The 21,319-nt window shown below is 42.8% G+C and overlaps 1 protein-coding gene across 1 annotated transcript in view; it reads left to right on the forward strand.

Annotated features, from left to right (window-relative positions):
- Nucleotides 1-21,319, forward strand: part of LOC139412397 (protein kinase C-binding protein NELL1-like) — a 373,856-nt gene that overhangs the window by 12,735 nt on the left and 339,802 nt on the right. The window contains exon 3 of the mRNA XM_071159206.1: nt 7,917-8,067. Coding sequence (XP_071015307.1) covers nt 7,917-8,067 — 151 coding nt within the window. The remainder of the gene's footprint in view (nt 1-7,916; nt 8,068-21,319) is intronic.

Consider the following 21,319-nt stretch of genomic DNA (forward strand, 5'->3'; position numbering starts at 1 on the left):
CCATAAGCAAACACAACATAAAAAATGGAACATAGACAACCCACCCAACTCACGCCCTGACCATACTAAAACAAAGACATAATAAAAAAACTGAGGTCAGAACGTGACAAGGCCAAACACATCTTTGTTTTGAACAATGATTTAAATTAGATTTTTTTGTGGCAATTTAAATAAGAGCAATGACATTATTCACCAAATCACAGTTCGGATATAACCAATGTGTGGCATTCTTCCCGCACATTGACCCCTCCATGCGCAACAAGTAACAGTGGAAGTCAAGGTTGGAGTGGCAGAGGTTTTGACCCAAATCAAATCAAAGTTTGTCACGTGCGCCGAATACAACAGTGAGATGCTTACTTAATGGCTCTAACCAATAGTGCAAAAAAGGTATTAGGTGAACAAATGGTAGGTAAAGAAATAAAACAACAGTAAAAAGACAGGCTATATACAGTAGCGAGGCTATAAAACTAGCGAGGCTACATAGACACTTGTTAATCAGGCTGATTGAGGTAGTTTGTACATGTAGATATGGTTAAAGTGACTATGCATATATGATGAACAGAGAGTAGCAGTAGGGTAAAAAGAGGGGTTGCGGGGGGCACACAATGCAAATAGTCCGGGTAGCCATTTGATTACCTGTTCAGGAGTCTTATGGCTTGGGGGTAAAACTGTTGAGAAGCCTTTGTCCTAGACTTGGTACTCCGGTACTGCTTGCTATGCGATAGTAAAAAGAACAATCTATGATTGGGGTGGCTGGGGTCTTTGACAATTTTTAGGGCCTTCTTCTGACACCGCCTAGTGTAGATGTCCTGGATGGCAGGCAACTTAGCCCCAGTGATGTATTGGGCCGTACGCACTACCCTCTGTAGTGCCTTGCAGTCAGAGGCCGAGCAATTGCCGTACCAGACAGTGATGCAACCAGTCAGTATGCTCTTGATGTTGAAGCTCTCAACCTGCTCCACTACAGCCCCGTCGATGAGAATGGGGTGGTGCTCGGTCCTCCTTTTCCTGTAGTCCACAATCATCTCCTTAGTCTTGGTTACGTTGAGGGATATATCAGTTGTTATTCTGGCATCATAGAGATGCCACAGACTCAATCAGGGACATGTTGAAAATGTCAGTGAAGACACCTGCCAGTTGGTCAGCACATGCCCGGAGCACACGTCCTGGTAATCTGTCTGGCCCCACAGCCTTCTGAATGTTGACCTATTTAAAAGTCTTAATAATGTCGTCTACGGAGAGCATGATCACACAGTCGTCCGGAACAGCTGATGCTCTCATGCATTCCTCAGTGTTGCTTGCCTCGAAGCGAGCATAGTAGTGATTTAGCTCGTCTGGTAGGCTCGTGTCACTAGGCAGCTCGTGGCTGTGCTTCCCTTTGTAGTCTGTAATAGTTTGCAAGCCCTGCCACATAAGATGAGTGTCGGAGCCAGTGTAGTGAGATTCAATCTTAGCCCTATATTGACGCTTTGCCTGTTTGATAGTTCGTCGCAGGGCATAGCAGGATTTCTTGTAAGCTTACGGGTTAGAGTCCCGCCCCTTGAAAGCGGCAGCTCTACCCTTTGGCTCAGTGCGGATGTTGCCTGTAATCCATGGCTTCTGGTTGGGGTATGTACGTACAGTCACTGTGGGGACGACGTCCTCAATGCACTTATTGATAAAGCCAGTGAAAGATGTGGTCTACTGCTCAACGCCATCGGAAGAATCCCGGAACATGTTCCTGTCTGTGTTTGCAAAACAGTCCTGTAGTTTTAGCATCTGCTTCATCTGACCACTTTTTTTATAGACCGAGTCACTGGTGCTTCCTGCCTTAATTTTTGCTTGTAAGCAGAAATCAGGAGGATAGAGTTGTGGTCGGATTTATCAAACGGAGGGCAAGGGAGAGCTTTGTGTGCCTCTCTGTGTGTGAAGTACAGGGGATCTCAAATTATTTTTCCTCTGTTTGCATTAGCTTATTTCCTTATACAGCTGACTGAGTGTGGTCTTAGTGCCAGCATCTGTCTGTGGTGGTAAAAAACAGACACAAAAAGTATAGCTGTAAATTCTCTAGGCAAGCGGTGTGGCCTGCAATTTATCACAATAAACTCTACTTCAGGCGAGCAAAATCTAGAGGCTTCCTTAGATTTCGTGCACCAGCTGTTGTTTACAAATATGCACAGACCCCCCCCCCCCCCCCCTCGTCTGACCTGAGTGTGCTGTTCTTTCTTGCCGGTGCAGCGTATATCCCACTAGCTGAATGTCCATGTCGTTATTCAGCCACGATTCCGTGAAACATAGGATATTAAAATGTTTGATGTCATGTTGGTAGGATATTCGTGTTCGTACCTCGTCTAATTTATTGTCCAATGATTGCACGTTGGCGAGTAGTATTGATGGTAAAGGCAGCTTTCTGTGTCTCTACCTGTGTCTCTTCCTCTTGCAAATAACGGGGATGTTGGCCCTGTCGCGTGTTTGGAGAATGTCCTGTGCGTCTTGCTTGTGGAAGAAAAAATCTTATTCTAATCCGAGATGAGTGTTCGCTGTCCTGATATCCGGAAGCTCTTTTTTGCCGTCAGATACGGTTGCAGAAACATTATGTTGAAAATAAGTTAAGTTGGGCGCCCGTAAAACTGCTGCCATTTCTTCCGGCGCCATTTTAAGACAAAGGGCAGGATGTAGATAATGGGGCCCAACATAGCCCTTTACACTCGTACCCGTATTATACAGGTTGAAAATGGCAGATTTGGACACTGATAAATGCCCAAATTGGACTGCAGTGGCTGTACAGTTACATGCTAAACATGAGATCAGAGCTTAGGGTCTCCGCTTCACAGCTCTTTATGGGTTTTGACTAAAAGACATTCTGAATTTGAACACTGTGGACAACAAGATGTTGCCCCTATCCATCCAGCTAATTGGGCAACCTCTGCAAATGTTTTGTTGTCTGACTGAGGTAAATGCTGTAAATTACAAGAACAATGTATTTTGAAAGATGAGACGTTGAGGATTATATTAAGTACCGCTTTGATGACATGCAAGTAAGCCAAACACCCTTGAGTCTAAATGTGGTCTTCACATTTCCGTATCATAAAACTCAAGTAGTAAACAGTGTCAACATCTATCATCACTATGTTTGATGTATAGTTGCAAGATGAAGTGATGTTATACTCTGAGTTGTCCTGAACAGAATTAGCCAAGGTTTGTTGTATTGTGAGTACAATTTGCTGCGGACCACACATCTGAATGCACTCATGACTCCATTCTATGCTCACCAAAATTCTGATCTGCTTCTGTGAATTGCCTTGTCAAAAACCTAACATTGTAAGATCACATTTTATATTTAGCTAGACATGTTGGCAATATAACAAGCTTTCAAATTATGCCCACCTGACCCAGATTGTGATTTCTAATGGACCATTTTGGGATTGCGTAAACAACAACAGTAATTGTGTAAAGGCGGGGAAGCAGGGCTGTGTTCTAAACAAAACAACTACAATAGTGCTTGCTCTAGGCCCTCAATGGCACAGCTCGAAGAGCTCAAGAAAGCACCTTATAGTTGAAGACTCTTCTTTGAGTCATAAAAGTGTATTGAAAGGTGTGTGGCTACTTGGAAACACTAACTAGGCCTCTCACTCAAACCCTTGAATATTTTTGCTGTCTTATGTTGCACATTGAACATTTTCCTTAGATATTCTTATCACGTTACTAAGTGTATCCAGTGTATTTTCAGATTTCATTATCATCAAATGCTGCAAAAAGAACACAAGATGTAAAATGCACATAAAATCAGTTTGGATTCAGTCTTGTGTCAGGTGAACTTTTGTGTCCTCATCTTTAGTCTAATAATTTTCACAATCTAAACTGCTCCCTTTTAATTGCTACCATGGTTATGCATATGCTTTTCATATCTCTTCAGTAAGAAACATTTCAATTTAGCCCAATCCATATAGGCCAATTCCCACAAGGGTGATAGGTTAAGGGAGATGGGATTACAGTATATTTGGGATTACAGTATATTCAATCGGACACCGTCTCACTCTCCATTCCTCTCAGAGTTGGATTCCTTGTTTAGCTTACTTGTCTCACAGACATTCATTGACTAAAGGACCAGGGGCCGTATGTATAAAGATGGCTTAGAATCAGTTTCCCCTATCCATTTAATCGTATTCATTGTGATCTTAAAGGCTAAACTGATCCTAAATCAGCACTCCTTTGAGACGCTTGATACATATGGCCTCAGATTAGTGATACATTATTATCTGCTATGAAGTGAATCTGGCCAGCTGGATTGGTATGTGTTGGTGGTGACTCAGACAGTGGCCTAAAAAGAAGGGACTCCATCAGTCTCAGCCAGTTTCTCACTACATTGGCAGGATTCCTTCTCTTCTCCTTGACTCATCCTTCCATCAGGGCAGCATAGCAGTAGACACTATGTAGGGGGATACACTGGCCATATCCAAAATCTGTCTTGCCTACTACTTACTAAAACTACATAGGCCTATTATGTAGTAATCGTACTACATACCATTTAGAACGTAGCCTACTGTTTAGTAAAAACAAATGCTGTAGACAACAAATATCAACACCCGTCATGAGAATGGATAATCTAATGCACAAATGTGTTGATTCACATCATTTGTTCATTTAGGTACAGCGAGTCTCCTTATCTGATTATCAGATGATTATCAGCTGTTGTCAAACACAAGTGACTCAGAAAATATGATTTTCTTCCTAAAAAGTGTGTAGTGAATTCTACTAGATAAAAAGTTGAACATCCTGGCATTTAAAGCATACTCGATTTTCACATAGTTTAATACTATTTTTGCATACATTATTATATTCCTACTATTTAGAACATACATATTGGTATTCGGACACGGCTACTATCTGTCTGAAATTACACCCTATTCCCTATATATAGTGCACTAATTTGACCAATGAGGAGGCTATTTAGCTCAACTGGGCAAAATAAAAATGCGTTAAAAAGAGTGCACTAAGGTGTAATTTGATATTTGAACAAAGCGAACCACCACATTTAACCACGCGAACCACCACATTTAACCATGGCAAGGTGACTGGAAAATACAAAAAAAAAATACAAACAGAGTACTTATGGAGGGAATAAGGCAATCAAACAAGCAAAACGTCAGTACAGAGACAAAGTGGAGTCGCAATTCAACGGCTCAAACTCAAGACATATGTGTCAGGGTCTACAGACAATCATGGATTACAAAGGGAAAACCAGCCACGTCGTGAACACCGAAGTCTTGCTCCCAGACAAGCTAAACACCTTCTTTGCCCGCTTTGAAGAAAACATAGTGCCACCGACGTGGCCCGCTCCCAAGAACGGTGGGCTCTCGTTCTCCGTGGCCGACGTGAGTAAGACATTTAAATGTGTTAACCCTTGCACGGCTGATGGCCCAGACGGCATCCCTACCCGCGTCCTCAGAGCATGCGCAGAACAGCTGGCTGGTGTGTTTACGGACATATTCAACCTCTCCCTATCCCAGTCTGCTGTCCCCACTTACTTCAAGATGTCCACTATTGTTCCTGTACCCAAGAAAGCAAAGGTTACTGACCTAAATGACTATCTATCATGAAGTTCTTTGAGAGGCTAGAGGGAGGAGGTGAGGTTCCTGGCGGAGTGGTGCGAGGAAAATAACCTCTCTGACAACGTCAACAAAACGAAGGAGCTGATGGAGGACTTTAGGAAACAGTAGAGAGAGCATGCCCTTATCCACATCGACGGGACAGTAGTGGAGAAGGTGAAAAGCTTCAAGTTCCTCTGCGTCTCTTCAACCTCAGGAGGCTGAAGAAATTTGGCTTGGCCCCTAAGACCCTCACAAATGTTTACAGGTTCACAATTGAGAGCATCCTGTCAGGATATATCACCGCCTGGTATGTCAACTGCAGTGCTTGCAACCGCAGGGCTCTCCAGAGGATGGTGCGGTCTGCCCAACGCATCACCCTGCCTGCCCTCCAGAACACCTACAGCACCCGATGTCACAGGAATGGCAAAAAGATAATCAAGGACATCAACCACCCAAGCCACGGCCTGTTCACCCCGCTACCATCCAGAATGCGAGGTCAGTACAGGTGCATCAAAGGTGGGACCGAGAGACTGAAAAACAACTTCTATCTCAAGGCCATCAGACTGTTAAATAGCCATCACTAGCCGGCTACCACCCGGTTATTCAACCCTGCACCTTAGAGGATGTTGCCCTATGTACATGGACTCACTGGTCACTTTAATAATGGATAATAATTTATTTGATTCGTAGTATACTATAGTAAATACTACAGCATACTACAGTCTGCAAAAACACTACAGTAAATGTAACTGTAGTATTTTTTAATGTGGGTCAGTCAGTCAGTGTCTGTGCCTGGTCCTGTGCCAGTTATAACGTGGAGGCTGAGTGGAGAGGGCACGGCGGATGTGGATCACATCGGCAGGACTCTGGCACCAACTGAGAGAGGTTTACAAGCCTGCCATGGGGGGCAGCCACTATCTGAATTGGTCCAATTATACTGAACAAAAATATAAAACGCTAAATGCTACAATTTCAAATATTTTACTGAGTTACAGTTGATATAAGGAAATCAGTCAGTTTAAGTAAATTCATTAGACCCTTATCTATGGATTTCACATGACTTGGATTACAGATATGCATCTGTTGGTAACAGATACCTTAAAAAAAAAGGTACGGGCGTGGATCAGAATATCATTCAATATCTGGTGTGACCAGCATTTACCCCATGCAGCGCGACACATCTCCTTCGCATAGATTTGATCAGGCTGATGATTGTGGCCTGTGGAATGTTGTCTCCTCTTCATTGGCTGTGCGAAGTTGCTGGATATTGACGGGAACTGGAACACGATGTTGTACACGTCAATCCAGAGCATCCCAAATATGCTCATTGAGTGACATGTCTGGTGAGTTTGCAGGCCGTGGAAGAACTGGGACATTTTCAGCTTCCAGGAATTGTGTATGGATCCTTGCGACATGGGGCCATGCATTGTCATGCAGAAAAATGAAGTGATGGTGGCAGATGAGTGGCTTTTTAATGTCCCCATCACAAGTTGCACCTATGTAATGATCATGCTGTTTAATCAGCTTCTTCATATGCCACACCTGTCAGGTGGATGGATTATCTTGGCAAAGGAGAAATGCTCACTAACAGGGATGTAAACAAATTTGTGCAAAACATTTAAGAGAAATAAGCTTTGTGTGCGTATGGAACATTTCTGGGATCTTTTATTTTAGCCCATGAAACATTGGGACCAACACTTTACATGTTGCGTTTATAGTTTTGTTCAGTGTAGAAACACTCGATTTGGTGTTCCATTGCACTACGCTTTGAAGCATTTTGTTACTATGTGCCCTAATGAACACGTCCATGACCTGTTTCGCGTGTCTCATGTGCCTCATAGATAGAGATTTTGCTGGTGTACTTGCAAAACGAGTTTGAGTTTGTTAGTGGACATTATCCTCCTAATTATTTCAAAGATTTGCTGTGTTGAACGCACCTCTGGGTTGGGACCGCATCCAGGTAAATGGGTGACATCATTTTTCTTGCTTAATACTGTGTGTGTTAGTGTTAATCTTTACGTTGAATAATGCATACGATGCTATGCCTTTCTTTGTCATTAGAGATGGCATTCATTGAAAAAGAGAACCATATTGGTGAACAGTACTGTTTTGGTGAAAGTCAGCAGTGTTTCAGGCCGTGCCTCAGTGTGTCCCAAATGGCCCTATGCGCCCTGGTCAAACGTAGTGCACAACATTGGGAACAGGTTGCCATTTGGGACGCAAACACTTTGTCTTCTTTTCCCCTGCTAGCTAATGCCTGAACCTTAACAGGCAGACAGGATGTCGACTGTGAAAGCGGCGAACATGCCGTTCCCTAATTGCTGTTCTTTCTCTTTCATCCCCCAGATGTGGGGAGAGCAGTCCACGCACCCGCCCACATCACAGAGAAGGTGGTGGAGCTTTTCAGGAGTAAAAGTGAATTTACCTTCCTGGCCTCCATCCAGCAGAAGACCTCCACGTCAGGAGTCATCTTCTCCATCCATGAATCTGAACACAGGTAATGCATATTTAATCATTTTATTACTGCCTTTTCAGCAGCTACTTTCTCTATCTGCCACCACTATTGTCAACTGACTTTCCCAGCTGTGACTCTGAATGGCCCCTGTTGGAATTGAACCCACAGATTACTTCTTGTTGCATTCATTGAGCATTTGCAAGACGAATTTGATCAGCCCGTTGAATATATCAATGTCAGACTACTCTGCTTTTGTGAGTGATGGAGGGAAAGGAGTGGGAGATGTGTAACTTTCTGACTGCATGCTTTTCTGCTTGCATGAATTGGAAAGAAAAAATGAGTTGCTCTCTCTCGAACTGGTAAATGACAGAAGGAAAATCATACTTGAAGGAGGAACAGACAATGTAGTCATTGATAATCCAGCATTTGTACAAAGTGCACACTGACACGTTGCTTTAACGTTAATTCCCCCTCAAGCCATTTCAAATAACTTCAGTCACAAATGTATATTATCTCTGTATTTTGTGTGTATGTGTGTCTGTATGTGAGTTGTGCCCTTTTTACAGTCAACACACATATACAGTAAGCTCCAAAAGTATTGGGACAATGACAAATGTGTTGTTATTTTTGGCTCTGTACTCCAGAACTGTGGATTTGAAATGATACAATGAATGAGAAAGTTACAGAGGCATAAAAATCATACCCCCCAAAAATGCTAACCTCCCCTCATATTGTAATGGTGAGAGGTTAGCATGTCTTGGGGGTATGATATTTGATTCATTCAGGATTATCCATAATCATGGTAGCATCCACATTAATGTAGAAGTGTTTAGAAACATATATTCTTATATACAATAAAAGTGTCTCGGCCTCCCGGGTGGCGCAGTGGTCTAAGGCTGTGCCACCAGAGACTCTGGGTTCAAGCTCAGGCTCTGCCACAGCCGGCCGCGACCGGGAGGCTCATGGGGCGACGCATAATAGGCACAGCGTCGTCCGGGCTATGGAGGGTTTGGCCGGCAGGGCCGGCAGGGATATCCTTGTCTAATCGCGCACTAGCGACTCCTGTGTCGGGCTGGGCGCAGTGCACCCTGACCAGGTCGCTAGGTTTACGGTGTTTCCTCTGACACATTGGTGCGGCTGGCTTTCGGGTTGGATGTGCGTTGTGTCAAGAAGCGGCTTGGTTGGGTTGTGTTTCGGGGGACGCATGGCTCTCGACCTTCGCCTCTCCTGAGTCTGTACGGGAGTTGCAGCGATGAGACAAGACAGTAACCACTACCAATTGGATACCATGAAAAAGGGGTAAAAAAAAAAAAGTGTCTCCAAAATGACACAATACATTATTTACCATTAATTTCTATTGGACACAAATAGAAAACACCCTCAAATTAAAGCTGACAGTCTGCACTTTAACCTCAAAGTCATTATATCTTTAAAATCAAAAGTGCTGGAGTACAGAGCCAAAACAACAACAAAAATTGGAGCTCACTGTATTTTATCTTGAGAAGAATATATTGGAATGTAACACAGTAACATAGAAAGGATATTTTTCACAAACTATTGCTGAGTGTGCATGTGTGAAACACCCTTTGGCAGCAATTACAACTGTCTGTCTTTTTGGGTAAGTCTCTAAGAGCTTTGCACACCTGGATTGTGCAATATGTGCCCTTTATTATTTTCAAAATTCTTCAAGCTCTGCAAAGTTGCAGTTCATTGCTATACAGACATTTTTAAGTCTTGCCATATATTTTATAGCAGATTTAAGTCAGAACTGTAACTCAGACAATCAAGAACACTCACTGTCTTCTTAGTAAACAACTCAGTGTAGTATTGTTTTTATGTTTTAGGTTATTGTCCTGCTGAAAGGTGAATTTCTCTCCCAATGTCTTGTCGAAAGGCTTTCCCCTAGGATTTCTCCATTCCATTTAGTTTTATCCTCACTCTAAAAAATGCTTGGTTACGGGCCTACCGAGTGGTGCAGTGATCTAAGGCACTGCATCGCACTGCTAGCTGTATCACTAGAGATTCTGGGTTCGAGTTCCGGCTCTGTTGCAGCCGGGCGTGACTGGGTAACCCATGGGGCACAATTGGCCCAGCGTCATCCGGGCTAGGGGAGGGTTTGGCCAGCAGGGATGTCCTTGTCCCCATCGCACACTAGTGACTCCTGTGGCAGGCTAGGTGCAGCGCACGCTGACACGGTGACACATGAGGGCCAGAACATGGCTAATGAGCTGAATGTTTTCTTCTCAAGATTTGAATCTGACAACTTTGTGTCAGAGGTAAAACAAATGGAAGCATCATTGCAAATGTTTGAGAGGGTTGTTGTTAAACCTCTTAGAGCTCCCCCCTACTTTGTGCAATTTCCGCCTGAAGACATACCCAAATCTAACAGCCTGTAGCTCAGACACAGAACCAAGGATATGCATATTCTTGGTACCATTTGAAAGAAAACACTCTGAAGTTTGTGTACATGTGAATTGAATGTAGGAGAATATAACACAATAGATCTGGTTTAGATAAAAAATTAAAAAAAACAAGTTTTATTTTTGTATCATCATTTTTAAAATGAACAAGATAAAACAAATATTTAGACGCGATGATGGGGACAATTTCAGTGAAAAATATAAGAGGGCAACAGTACTTGTGCAAAGTTTCAGAATGCTAACTTCCAAAATAAGTGTGCTACATGACATTTATCATGAAGTCACCCAGGTGTCCTACACAAGTAGCCCAAATGTACCCAAGTGGCCAAATTGGCGAAGGTATACATTTTTAAACAAATTACTATATCCAAAATATCAAAATGGTATTCTAACACCCCCCCCCCCCACAAAAAAATGGAGCAAAAAAATAATGGGAAAAAAAATAATGATTGATAAAAAATTATATGAAAAAATATATATACATTTACAAAATAACATGGGTAACTATTTACACACTTTCAATATTTGGAAGACCCTCAGTCCTCTATCAAATCAAATCTATTTATATAGCCCCAGCCTAAAACCCCAAACAGCAAGCAATGCAGGTGTAGAGGACGGTGGCTAGGAAAAACTCCCTAGAAATACAAAAACCTAGGAAGAAACCTAGAGAGGAACCAGGCTATGAGGGGTGGCCAGTCCTCTTCTGGCTGTGCCGGGTGGAGATCACAGTGGTTGTAGAGGGTGCAACAGGACAGCACCTCAAGAGTAAAAATGAACAGTTTAGGGTTCCATAGCCGCAGGCAGAACAGTTGAAACTGGAACAGCGGCAAGACCAGGTGGACTGGGGACAGCAAGGAGTCATCATGCCAGGTAGTCCTGACGCATGGTCCTAGGGCTCAGGTCCTCCTCCGAGAGAAAGAGAGAATTAGAGAGAGCATACTTAAATTCACACAGGACACCAGATATTCTTAGTCAGTGTCACTGTGAAAGAAAATGTTCAGTTATAGGTATAATAATAATAAACAGATATATATAGAGAGTACAGGGAACATAAGGTTGAATATATTATTATGACCTGCTAGATCTACTGTCTCTTTTAAATTGACATTTCAGCTAGATCTACTGTCTCTATTATATTACAACAGACCAGCTGTATCTACTGTCTCCATTTCACTTTGTCCATTGATGTGGTCCTGCCCTCTCCTCAACAGCCTCAAATAGGCTATTTCATCTGGGTTGGAGTGGGGCGGCAGACACACGCATCTCACATTTCATGACATTACATGTTTATATATTGCTTCTAAAATTACAAATAATATTTTATATTATTAATTTCAAACAAGGGCATTAGCATGATACGAGCTTACCAGTCCAAAACGATGTCCTCTAACGTTCAAAAAATATTCATCCACAATCGCTAAAGGAATCGTCCTACAACAATCTCTGTCTCACCTTCCCAATCAATTTATTCTAAAATTGTGTGTACATCTGTATATCTAGACTTAGATTTAGCTTTCCCTGACTTAGTCGCCAAACTGATTGATATATAAACAGCTGAATCTGCGCGTTAACCAAACAATGCAGTGCGTAATATGTGTTTCTCCTTCCGGTATGAAACTTCAATAGCGAATTACTCACTTTACGCTGGATCTTACAACATGGTTTGGTCTTGCAACACATAAACATGGCGTATTGCCGTTTACCTCAGCTCATTGGCTATCTACCCAGCTAGATTTCAAGACGATCAGTGGTCATTGGGTTAAAAGACAGTCAATCAACGAAATAGCGGGCAAATCATTGGTGCACAAATGTCATGACTTGTCGTCTTCAAATCGGTTTCTTTCAGTCAATACGTCCCGTGATTGTGTTACAAACAAACCCGTTGATTGCAGTGAAACCAAACATGACTGGAAAAGTCACGTTCTGTGTGGGTTATTTACCTGGAATGTGTCGTCGAAAATGGAATGAGACGGAATTCATGACACAAGCGGTTCACAGAATGTTTCGTGTTAGGCTATAAAAACTGATTTTATCAAACAAAAGATCATTCATTGTGTAACAATGAGCATTGGAATTGCAAACAGATGAAGATCGTCAAAGGTAAACAATTTATTTTAATGCAGTTTGTGATTATGTTACGCCTATGCTGGTTTAAATTGTTGTTTTTTATGGGGTTCTATGCTCAGATAATCACATCGTATTCTTTCGCAGTAAATCCTTTTTTAAACCTGACAACGCAGTTGGATTAGCAATATTCTAGGCTTTCGATACATGTGAAACACTTGTATTTTCATGAATGTTTAATATGACTATTTATGTAGCGATCACCGTATGTTGTGGAATTTCAGCCCGCTAGCGGGTCCCGTGCGCAGAGAGGGTAAAAAGGCTGATGTTTTGAAGTTATTCAGGGGATGTAACGCACACAAAAGCCCAGGCTCAGACAAAATAAGTGGACATGTGTTAAAGCTGTAAGAACCGACACTGGAGATGAGAAGCAGGTACGGAGAGTTGAACAATTAATTTAGCACAGACATGGAACAGGACAGGAATAGGGCAGCACCGGGTAACAATGACATACGAACGTTAATGCAGACGCTGGGGACAGAGTGTTGGAACAGACAGATAAAGGTGAGGTAATAACATGGGTGATTGAGTCCAGGTGAGTGTAATGATTCGCTGATGCATGTGACGAGGGAAGCAGGTGTGCGTAATGATGGTGGCAGGAGTGCGCAATGCAGGGCAGCCTGGTGCCCTCGACCGCCAGGGTGGGAGAGCAGGAGTAGGTGTGCCAGTATCCCCCCCTCAAGGGGCACCACACGGCTTCCCACCTGGACGGGCCTGATGGGCTGGCCAAGGCATGGGCGCTGGATCAGCCGGCTGGAGCGCAGAAGCCAGACGAACCGTCAGAGGCGTAGGAGTCTGGCGAACTGGCAGAGGCGTAGGAGCCTGACGATCCGGTTGAGGTGTGCCGGCCTGATGATCCCACTGGAATGTGGGAGCCTGGTGAGCTGGCTGAGGCGTAGACGCCTGGCGAGCCGGCTTTGGTGTAAAACCCTGGTCATCCGGCTGAGGCCTACGTGGGATGAGCGCTTCCCAAAGCCAAACAGGGCAAGAAAACCTCTCGAACCAGCTAGGGCGTGGAAGCTCGATGAGCTGGCTTAGGCACCCATGGTTTCATCAGCCCAGCAGAGGAGTTGATGATGTCATTCATCATTTTTGATGATATCACTCTCCTCAACATGGTACTTCCTGAGCCATCGGTCACAGCGGCTCAAAGTTGGTCCCCACATGTCAGAGATACACACCACCAACACAGGCTCTCCTCAGGGATGTGTTTTGTCTCCACTCCTGTACATCTTGCACTCTAATAGTTGTACTAGTTCCCATCCAGACACCTCGTTAAGTTCGCTGATGACACTGTCTTGATCAGCCTGTTGTATGATGACAAGGAAAACCATGGCCCGGTCCTAAATGACTTTGTAGAGTGGTGTGATGATTCACACTTGGTCCTCAATATCAACAAGACCAAAGAGATGTGCATAGACTTCAGGACGCGTACAGCACCTAACTCTGCAACATCTATCAGAGGTCAGAACATAGAGATTGTAGGGGAATACAAATATCTGGGTGTCCTCTTGGACAATAAGCTTCAGTGGAGTAAATGTACAAACCTGATCTACAAAAAGAGTCAACAGCGATTGTACTTTCTCGAAAAGTTGTGATCTTTTAATGTTAACTATACTGACTCGGTTTTGCAAATCTTTCATTTAGAGTATTTTAACTTTTAGTTTTTTGTTGTTGTTGTTGTTGGTTTGTCAATGCCAATGTCAGCCATGGAAATATGCTGAGAAGGATTATCACTACAGCAAGCAAGGTACTTGGAGTCAAACAGACAGGCTTGGATGAGATCTTTAAGGTCAGGGCCCTCCGCAAGGCTCACAAGCCACCCCCTGTATCCTGACTTTGAACTACTCCCCTCTGGGCACAGGTATCGGAAAAACAGAACTAGACAATAATTTGTGCCAGGTGTGATAAGTTAAGTACATGTGCTCTTGGATAGCACAACATTTTTGCTCCAGGGACTGAGACGTTTCTCACCATTGAACTGCCCAATACAACGGCCGGAGAAGGGGATGGAGAAGTCCGCCCAATTCCACCACTCACACATTTCATGGAACCTTTCACAGGCCCGCGAGAAGCAGGATAGTGTACGCCCGCAGCTCCCGGTAGTAGGTCCAGACCTGCCACAGCAGGAAGAGCCCCGTCAGATCCAGAGAAAGGGAAAGGAGACAAACTCGACGACGAGGCCGCTGTTGGAGTCAGCACAGATGGAGTCAGCACAGCTGTCACAGATACAGGCAGACCCAGCAATGAAGGCAGAGGTAGATCAGGCACCAGGGCGGCGAAGCTATTCTTCATCTTGATCTGCTCCAGACCTCTCGCAGACACTCTAATCCATTTAGCAGCATGCCGCTGCCTTCGGTTTGCACAACTTGTGACACGGGACCAGCACTATTGGAACAAAACCTCTTGATGTTCTCCATCTACTCCACCACAAGATGGAGGAGGAGAAGCAGATGGAGACGACTTCCTTGGCAGGAAAGTTTCTTGGCACAGGCCATTCGGATAGGGACAGACGACAAGCTTGAGCAGCGTCCAGTCACAGGAGTTGAGAACGAGACAGTTCCAATTTCCAGTTTTTACAATAAGTTCAGGCAGAATTGAAATTGGCTTGCTGAGGATAGCCACTTCATTCCTGTGCATAGTAGGAGGGTGCGCGCCTCAGTGCACATAGAAATAGGCTACGTGACCTGCGCTCCACGCTTTGGAGTCAGAACATTGAATAAGAGAGGATTTTTTTTATGTATGCATGAGTTGAAATATCATTAATAATCATTAAGTCTGAGTAAGAAGAATGTAGGAATGTAGCAATAAATATAGAAATTGCCTTTTACATTGTAGAACCAGTTTATTGGTTCCAATTGGGTAATTGTATGGTCCTGGGGGCCAAGTGCTTATAAAATGCAGACCTACCTGTTTGAGCTCCTGTTAGACTGATTCAATGTGATTTCTCAAGGGGAGGCTGTACAGTCTTGCCCTCGACCTGTAATGTCTGCTTCCAACTCACACTCTCAAACACGTAGATCCCCTGAATGCATCTCAAGTTCCAAACCACTTTCCAGCTCACACTCTCAAACACATACTGTAGATCCCCTGAACACAGCTCACTCTCCAGATCCCAATCACCTGAATTCTGATCACCTGTTCACACACCTGTATGTCATTATCACACCTATTTAGTTCAGTTATTTGCACCCCATCATTGTGAGGTATTGTTTGTTTTGTGATACACTTCTAGTCGGAGTGCTGGTTTTCCCGCAATTGAATCCGCCTGTGTATGATAGTTTTTGCCTGCCTCACTAATGATGCCTTCTGCCTATTCCCTGCCTGTACTTTAGCCTATCGGATTTCCTGCTATCAACCTATTGCCTGATCTCCCAGACGACATTACTAGCCTTTACCCTGCCTGTACTGTTGCCTTTTTGAACCTCCATGTATGAACATCTGCCTGCCCCTGGACCCAGCTACCTGCTTCCTCCTGTGGTCCTTTACAATAAACACCTGATGTGCCCTGCACTTCAAACCAGCTCTCTGTCGCCCATCCTTTTATATACACTACAAGTGTCCATTCAGATGGGACAGGTTAAGCCTGATACAAAGGCTATATGTTTTGGGCTATTGCCTGTGAATATTTGGTAAATCTACTAGTATATTTTCAATGATATGGAGCTTTCATCATTGGATCACAAAGACCTGTATAGAAATCTACACGGAGTACATCAACCTTCCTTGCCTTATGATGTACAGTTGCCTTACAACTGCTGCAAGGTTCATATGTTACAATGATATTGAACAAAAATATAAATGCAAGATGCAACCATTTCAATTATTTTACTGAGTTACAGTTTATAAACTCAAAAAAACAAAAAAAGAAACGTTCTCTGTCAACTGCATTTATTTTCAGCAAACTTAATATTTGTAAATATTTGTATGAACATAAGATGCCAGGTCTTGCTGTGAGATGTTACCCCACTCTTCCACCAAGGCACCTGCAAGTTCCCGGACATTTCTGGGGGGAACGACCCTAGCCCTCACCCTCCGATCCAACAGGTCCCAGACATGCTCAATGGAATTTTAGATCAGGGCTCTTCACTGACCATGGCAGAACACTGACATTCCTGTCTGGCAGGAAATCACGCACAGAACGAACAGTATGGCTGGTGGCATTGTCATGCTGGTGGGTCATGTCAGGATGAGCCTGCAGGTTGGGTACCACATGAGGGAGAAGGATGTCTTCCCTGTATCCCACAGAGTTGAGATTGCCTGCAATGACAACAAGCTCAGTCTGATGATGCTGTGACACACCGCCCCAGACCATGACAGACCTCCACCTCCAAATCGATCCCGCTCCAGAGTACAGACTTCGGTGTAATGCTTATTCCTTCAACGATAAACGCGAATCCGACCATCACCCCTGGTGAGACAAAATCGCGACTCATCAGTAAAGAGCACTTTTTGCCAGTCCTGTCTGGTCCAGTGACGGTGGGTTTGTGCCCATAGGCAACGTTGTTGCGGGTGATGTCTGGAGAGGACCTGCCTTACAACAGGCCTACAAGCCCTCAGTCCAGCCTCTCTCAGCCTGAGCACTGATGAAGGGATTGTGCAATCCTGGTGTAACTCGGGCAGTTGTTGTTGCCATCCTTTACCTGTCCCGCAGGTGTGATGTTCGGATGTACCGATCCTGTGCAGGTGTTGTTTCACGTGGTCTGCCACTGCTAGGACAATCGGCTGTCTCACAGTACGGACATTGCAATTTATTGCCCTGGCCACATCTGCAGTCCTCATGCCTCTTTGCAGCATTCCTAAGGCACATTCACGCAGATGAGCAGGGACCCTGGGTATCTTCCTTTTGGTGTTTTTTAGAGTCAGTAGAAAGGCCTCTTTAGTGTCCTAAGTTTTCATAACTGTGATGCAGTGCCTTAGACCACTGTGCAACTTGGGAGACCCTCCGCACGTGGAATCAATCATTCTGTTCTTGACGCCAAATTGTTGTGGAAAAATTCTCATACACGGACACTCAGTCAATCTCAAATGAATCATTGTTTATTAACAGCGCGCTGGAGAAGTTCCAACCCACTCAATGCACTATAGTACACATGTCAATCAGGAGCTCTCCTCGGGCAGTCCCAACAGTTGTCTTTTATACAGCTATACATAGACAAGTTATATTTGCATGATTTAGCATAATTAATGAATCAATACCGTTTTGTTTCAGTCATGTTACTGACCAATACTGTTTCATAACGTGACAGACCAACACCTCACGAGGCTTCTCCTCTCTAAACTGAGATATCTTTTGTTTGTTCTTAAAACAACATTTGGGTGTACTGCCAAATTGCATCTACTGATAGGTGTGATTTTTACAGTTAGTCACTTGCATGAACACAGAAATTGGTTTATAGAACCTCTTGATACTAGCCATTCCGGATCCGGGATCGTAAATACAGCCTCAAGTCCATTACCATAACGCAACGTTAACTATTCATGAAAATCGCAAATGAAATGAAATAAATATGCTAGCTCTCAAGCTTAGCCTTTTGTTAACAACACTGTCATCTCAGATTTTCAAAATATGCTTTTCAACCATAGCAAAACAAGCATTTGTGTAAGAGTATTGAAAGCTAGCGTAGCATTTAGCGTAGTATTCAGCGGGCAACATTTTCACAAAAACACAAAAAGCATTCAAATAAAATAATTTACCTTTGAAGAACTTCGGATGTTTTCAATGAGGAGACTCTCAGTTAGATAGCAAATGTTCAGTTTTTCCAAAAATATTCTTTGTGTAGGAGAAATCGCTTCGCTTTGTTCATCGCGTTTGGCAACCAAAAAAAAACGATAATTCAGTCATCAAAACGGCAAACTTTTTTCCAAATTAACTCCATAATATCGACTGAAACATGGCAAACGTTGTTTAGAATCAATCCTCAAGGTGTTTTTCACATATCTCTTCGATGATATATCGTTCGTGGAAGTCTGCTTTCTCCTCTGAATCCACATGGAAGAATACTTGCACCTGGAGATTACGCACCAATTTCGACGCAGGACACCAGGCGTCCGCCTGGTAAATGTGGTCTCTTATGGTCAATCTTCCAATGATATGCCTACAAATACGTCACAATGCTGCAAACACCTTGGGGAAATGACAGAAGTGTAGGCTCATTCCTTGCGCAGTGACAGCCATATAAGGAGACAATGGAAAACAGCGCCTCAAAAATGTTGCTCACTTCCTGTTTGAAGTTTCATCTTGGTTTCGCCTGTAGCATCAGTTCTGTGGCACTCACAGATAATATCTTTGCAGTTTTGGAAACGTCAGAGTGTTTTCTTTCCAAAGCTGTCAATTGTATGCATAGTCAAGCATCTTTTCGTGACAAAATATCTTGTTTAAAACGGGAACGTTTTTCATCCAAAAATGAAATACTGCCCCTAGAGTTTCAACAGGATAACTTATAGAACAGCATAGAAATAGCACAAACATTAAAATTCCCATTACACAGCTTTGCACACTCTCGGCATTTTCCTAACCTGCTTCATAAGTTAGTCACCTGGAATGTATTACAATTAACAGGTGTGCCTTGTTAAAAGTTAATGCGTTTGAGACAATCAGTTGTGTTGTGACAACACAACACATTTTATATGCATAAAATAAAATAACCCTATTTAGTAAAAGACCAAGTCCATATTATGGCAAGAAGAAAAAAGAAAGTCCATCATTACATTATTAAGACATGAAGGTCAGTCAATACGGACAATTTCAAGAACTTTGAAAGTTTCTTCAAGTGCAGTTGCTAAAACCATCAAGTGCTATGATGAAACTGGCTCTCATGAGGACCGCCACAGGAAAGGAAGACCAGAGTTACCTCTGCTGCAGAGGATAAATTAGAGTTAACTGCACCTCAGATTGTTGTCCAAATAAATGCTCACAGAGTTCAAGTAACAGACACATCTGCAAAGAAACCACTACTAAAGGACACCAATAAGAAGAAGAGACTTGCTTGGGCCAAAAAACACTAGCAATGGACATTTGACCAGTGGAAATTTGTCCTTTTGTGTGATGAGTCCAAATTTGAGATTTTTGGTTCTAACCGTCATGTCTTTGTGAGACGCAGAGTAGGTGAACGGATGATCTCTGCATGTGTGGTTCCCACCGTGAAGCATTGAGGAGGAGGTGTGATGGTGTGGGGATGCTTTTCCGATTACACTCTCTGTCATTTATTTCGAATTCAAGGCCACTTAACTAGCTTGGATACCACAGCATTCTGCAGCAATACGCCATCCCATCTGGTTTGGGCTTAGTGGGACTATCATCGTTTTTCAACAGGACAATGACCCAAAACATACCTCCAGGCTGGGTAAGGGCTATTTGACCAAGAAGGAGAGTGATGGAGTGCTGCATCAGATGAACTGGCCTCTTATAAGCTTTCGGGTTAGAGTCCTGCTCCTTTGAAAGCGGCAGCAGATGTTGCATGTAATCCATGGCTTCTGTTTGGGGTATATACAGTATATATATATATATATATATACAGTGCCTTGCGAAAGTATTCGGCCCCCTTGAACTTTGTGACCTTTTGCCACATTTCAGGCTTCAAACATAAAGATATAAAACTGTATTTTTTTGTGAAGAATCAACAACAAGTGGGACACAATCATGAAGTGGAACGACATTTATTGTATATTTCAAACTTTTTTAACAAATCAAAAACTGAAAAATTGGGCGTGCAAAATTATTCAGCCCCTTTACTTTCAGTGCAGCAAACTCTCTCCAGAAGTTCAGTGAGGATCTCTGAATGATCCAATGTTGACCTAAATGACTAATGATGATAAATACAATCCACCTGTGTGTAATCAAGTCTCCGTATAAATGCACCTGCACTGTGATAGTCTCAGAGGTCCGTTAAAAGCGCAGAGAGCATCACGAAGAACAAGGAACACACCAGGCAGGTCCGAGATACTGTTGTGAAGAAGTTTAAAGCCGGATTTGCACGCCCAATTTTTCAGTTTTTGATTTGTTAAAAAAGTTTGAAATATCCACTAAATGTCGTTCCACTTCATGATTGTGTACCACTTGTTGTTGATTCTTCACAAAAAAATACAGTTTTATATCTTTATGTTTGAAGCCTGAAATGTGGCAAAAGGTCGTAAAGTTCAAGGGGGCCGAATACTTTCGCAAGGCACTGTATATATATATATATATATATATATATATATATATATATATATATATATATATATATAAACATATATTGTATCTTTATCTTGAATTACTGGCCCATATTCAGACAATCCCGCTGATTGAATCAGAAACCCTGTCTTTGATGTCTGTAAATGCAGAATAATAACACTCCCCAGTAATGCTAGTTCATTTGCTCTGACTTAATTGTTTAAGGGTAACACGATTTCTCGCACAGGAGGGAGCAATGGTTGCTATGGAAACAGTAACAGGGGTCATTCATTCGATGGTGATGATGGGTTTTGAAGTTTATCTCCTCCATCTCCTCTTAGGAGCATACCTTTAATGGTATATAATGTATGGGCTTTTAAGATTAACATGTAGTGAAATTAAATACAAATTAGCACCTCACAGTAAAGGCTATAGTTATATACTGTTGAAAAAGCTTATTCACGAGAAACGTCCTACACTGTATGTCGGCTATTGTGTTTAAATAAATATACTAATTTTGTGCAATGTATCTCCCAACGGGTACAATCTTTTTAAATAATGTCATTGTGACATATTTTATACTCTCTCTTGGACA

Source organism: Oncorhynchus clarkii, chromosome 6 (assembly GCF_045791955.1).
Source record: "Oncorhynchus clarkii lewisi isolate Uvic-CL-2024 chromosome 6, UVic_Ocla_1.0, whole genome shotgun sequence".
In the NCBI taxonomy this organism is placed as follows: Eukaryota; Metazoa; Chordata; class Actinopteri; order Salmoniformes; family Salmonidae; genus Oncorhynchus; species Oncorhynchus clarkii.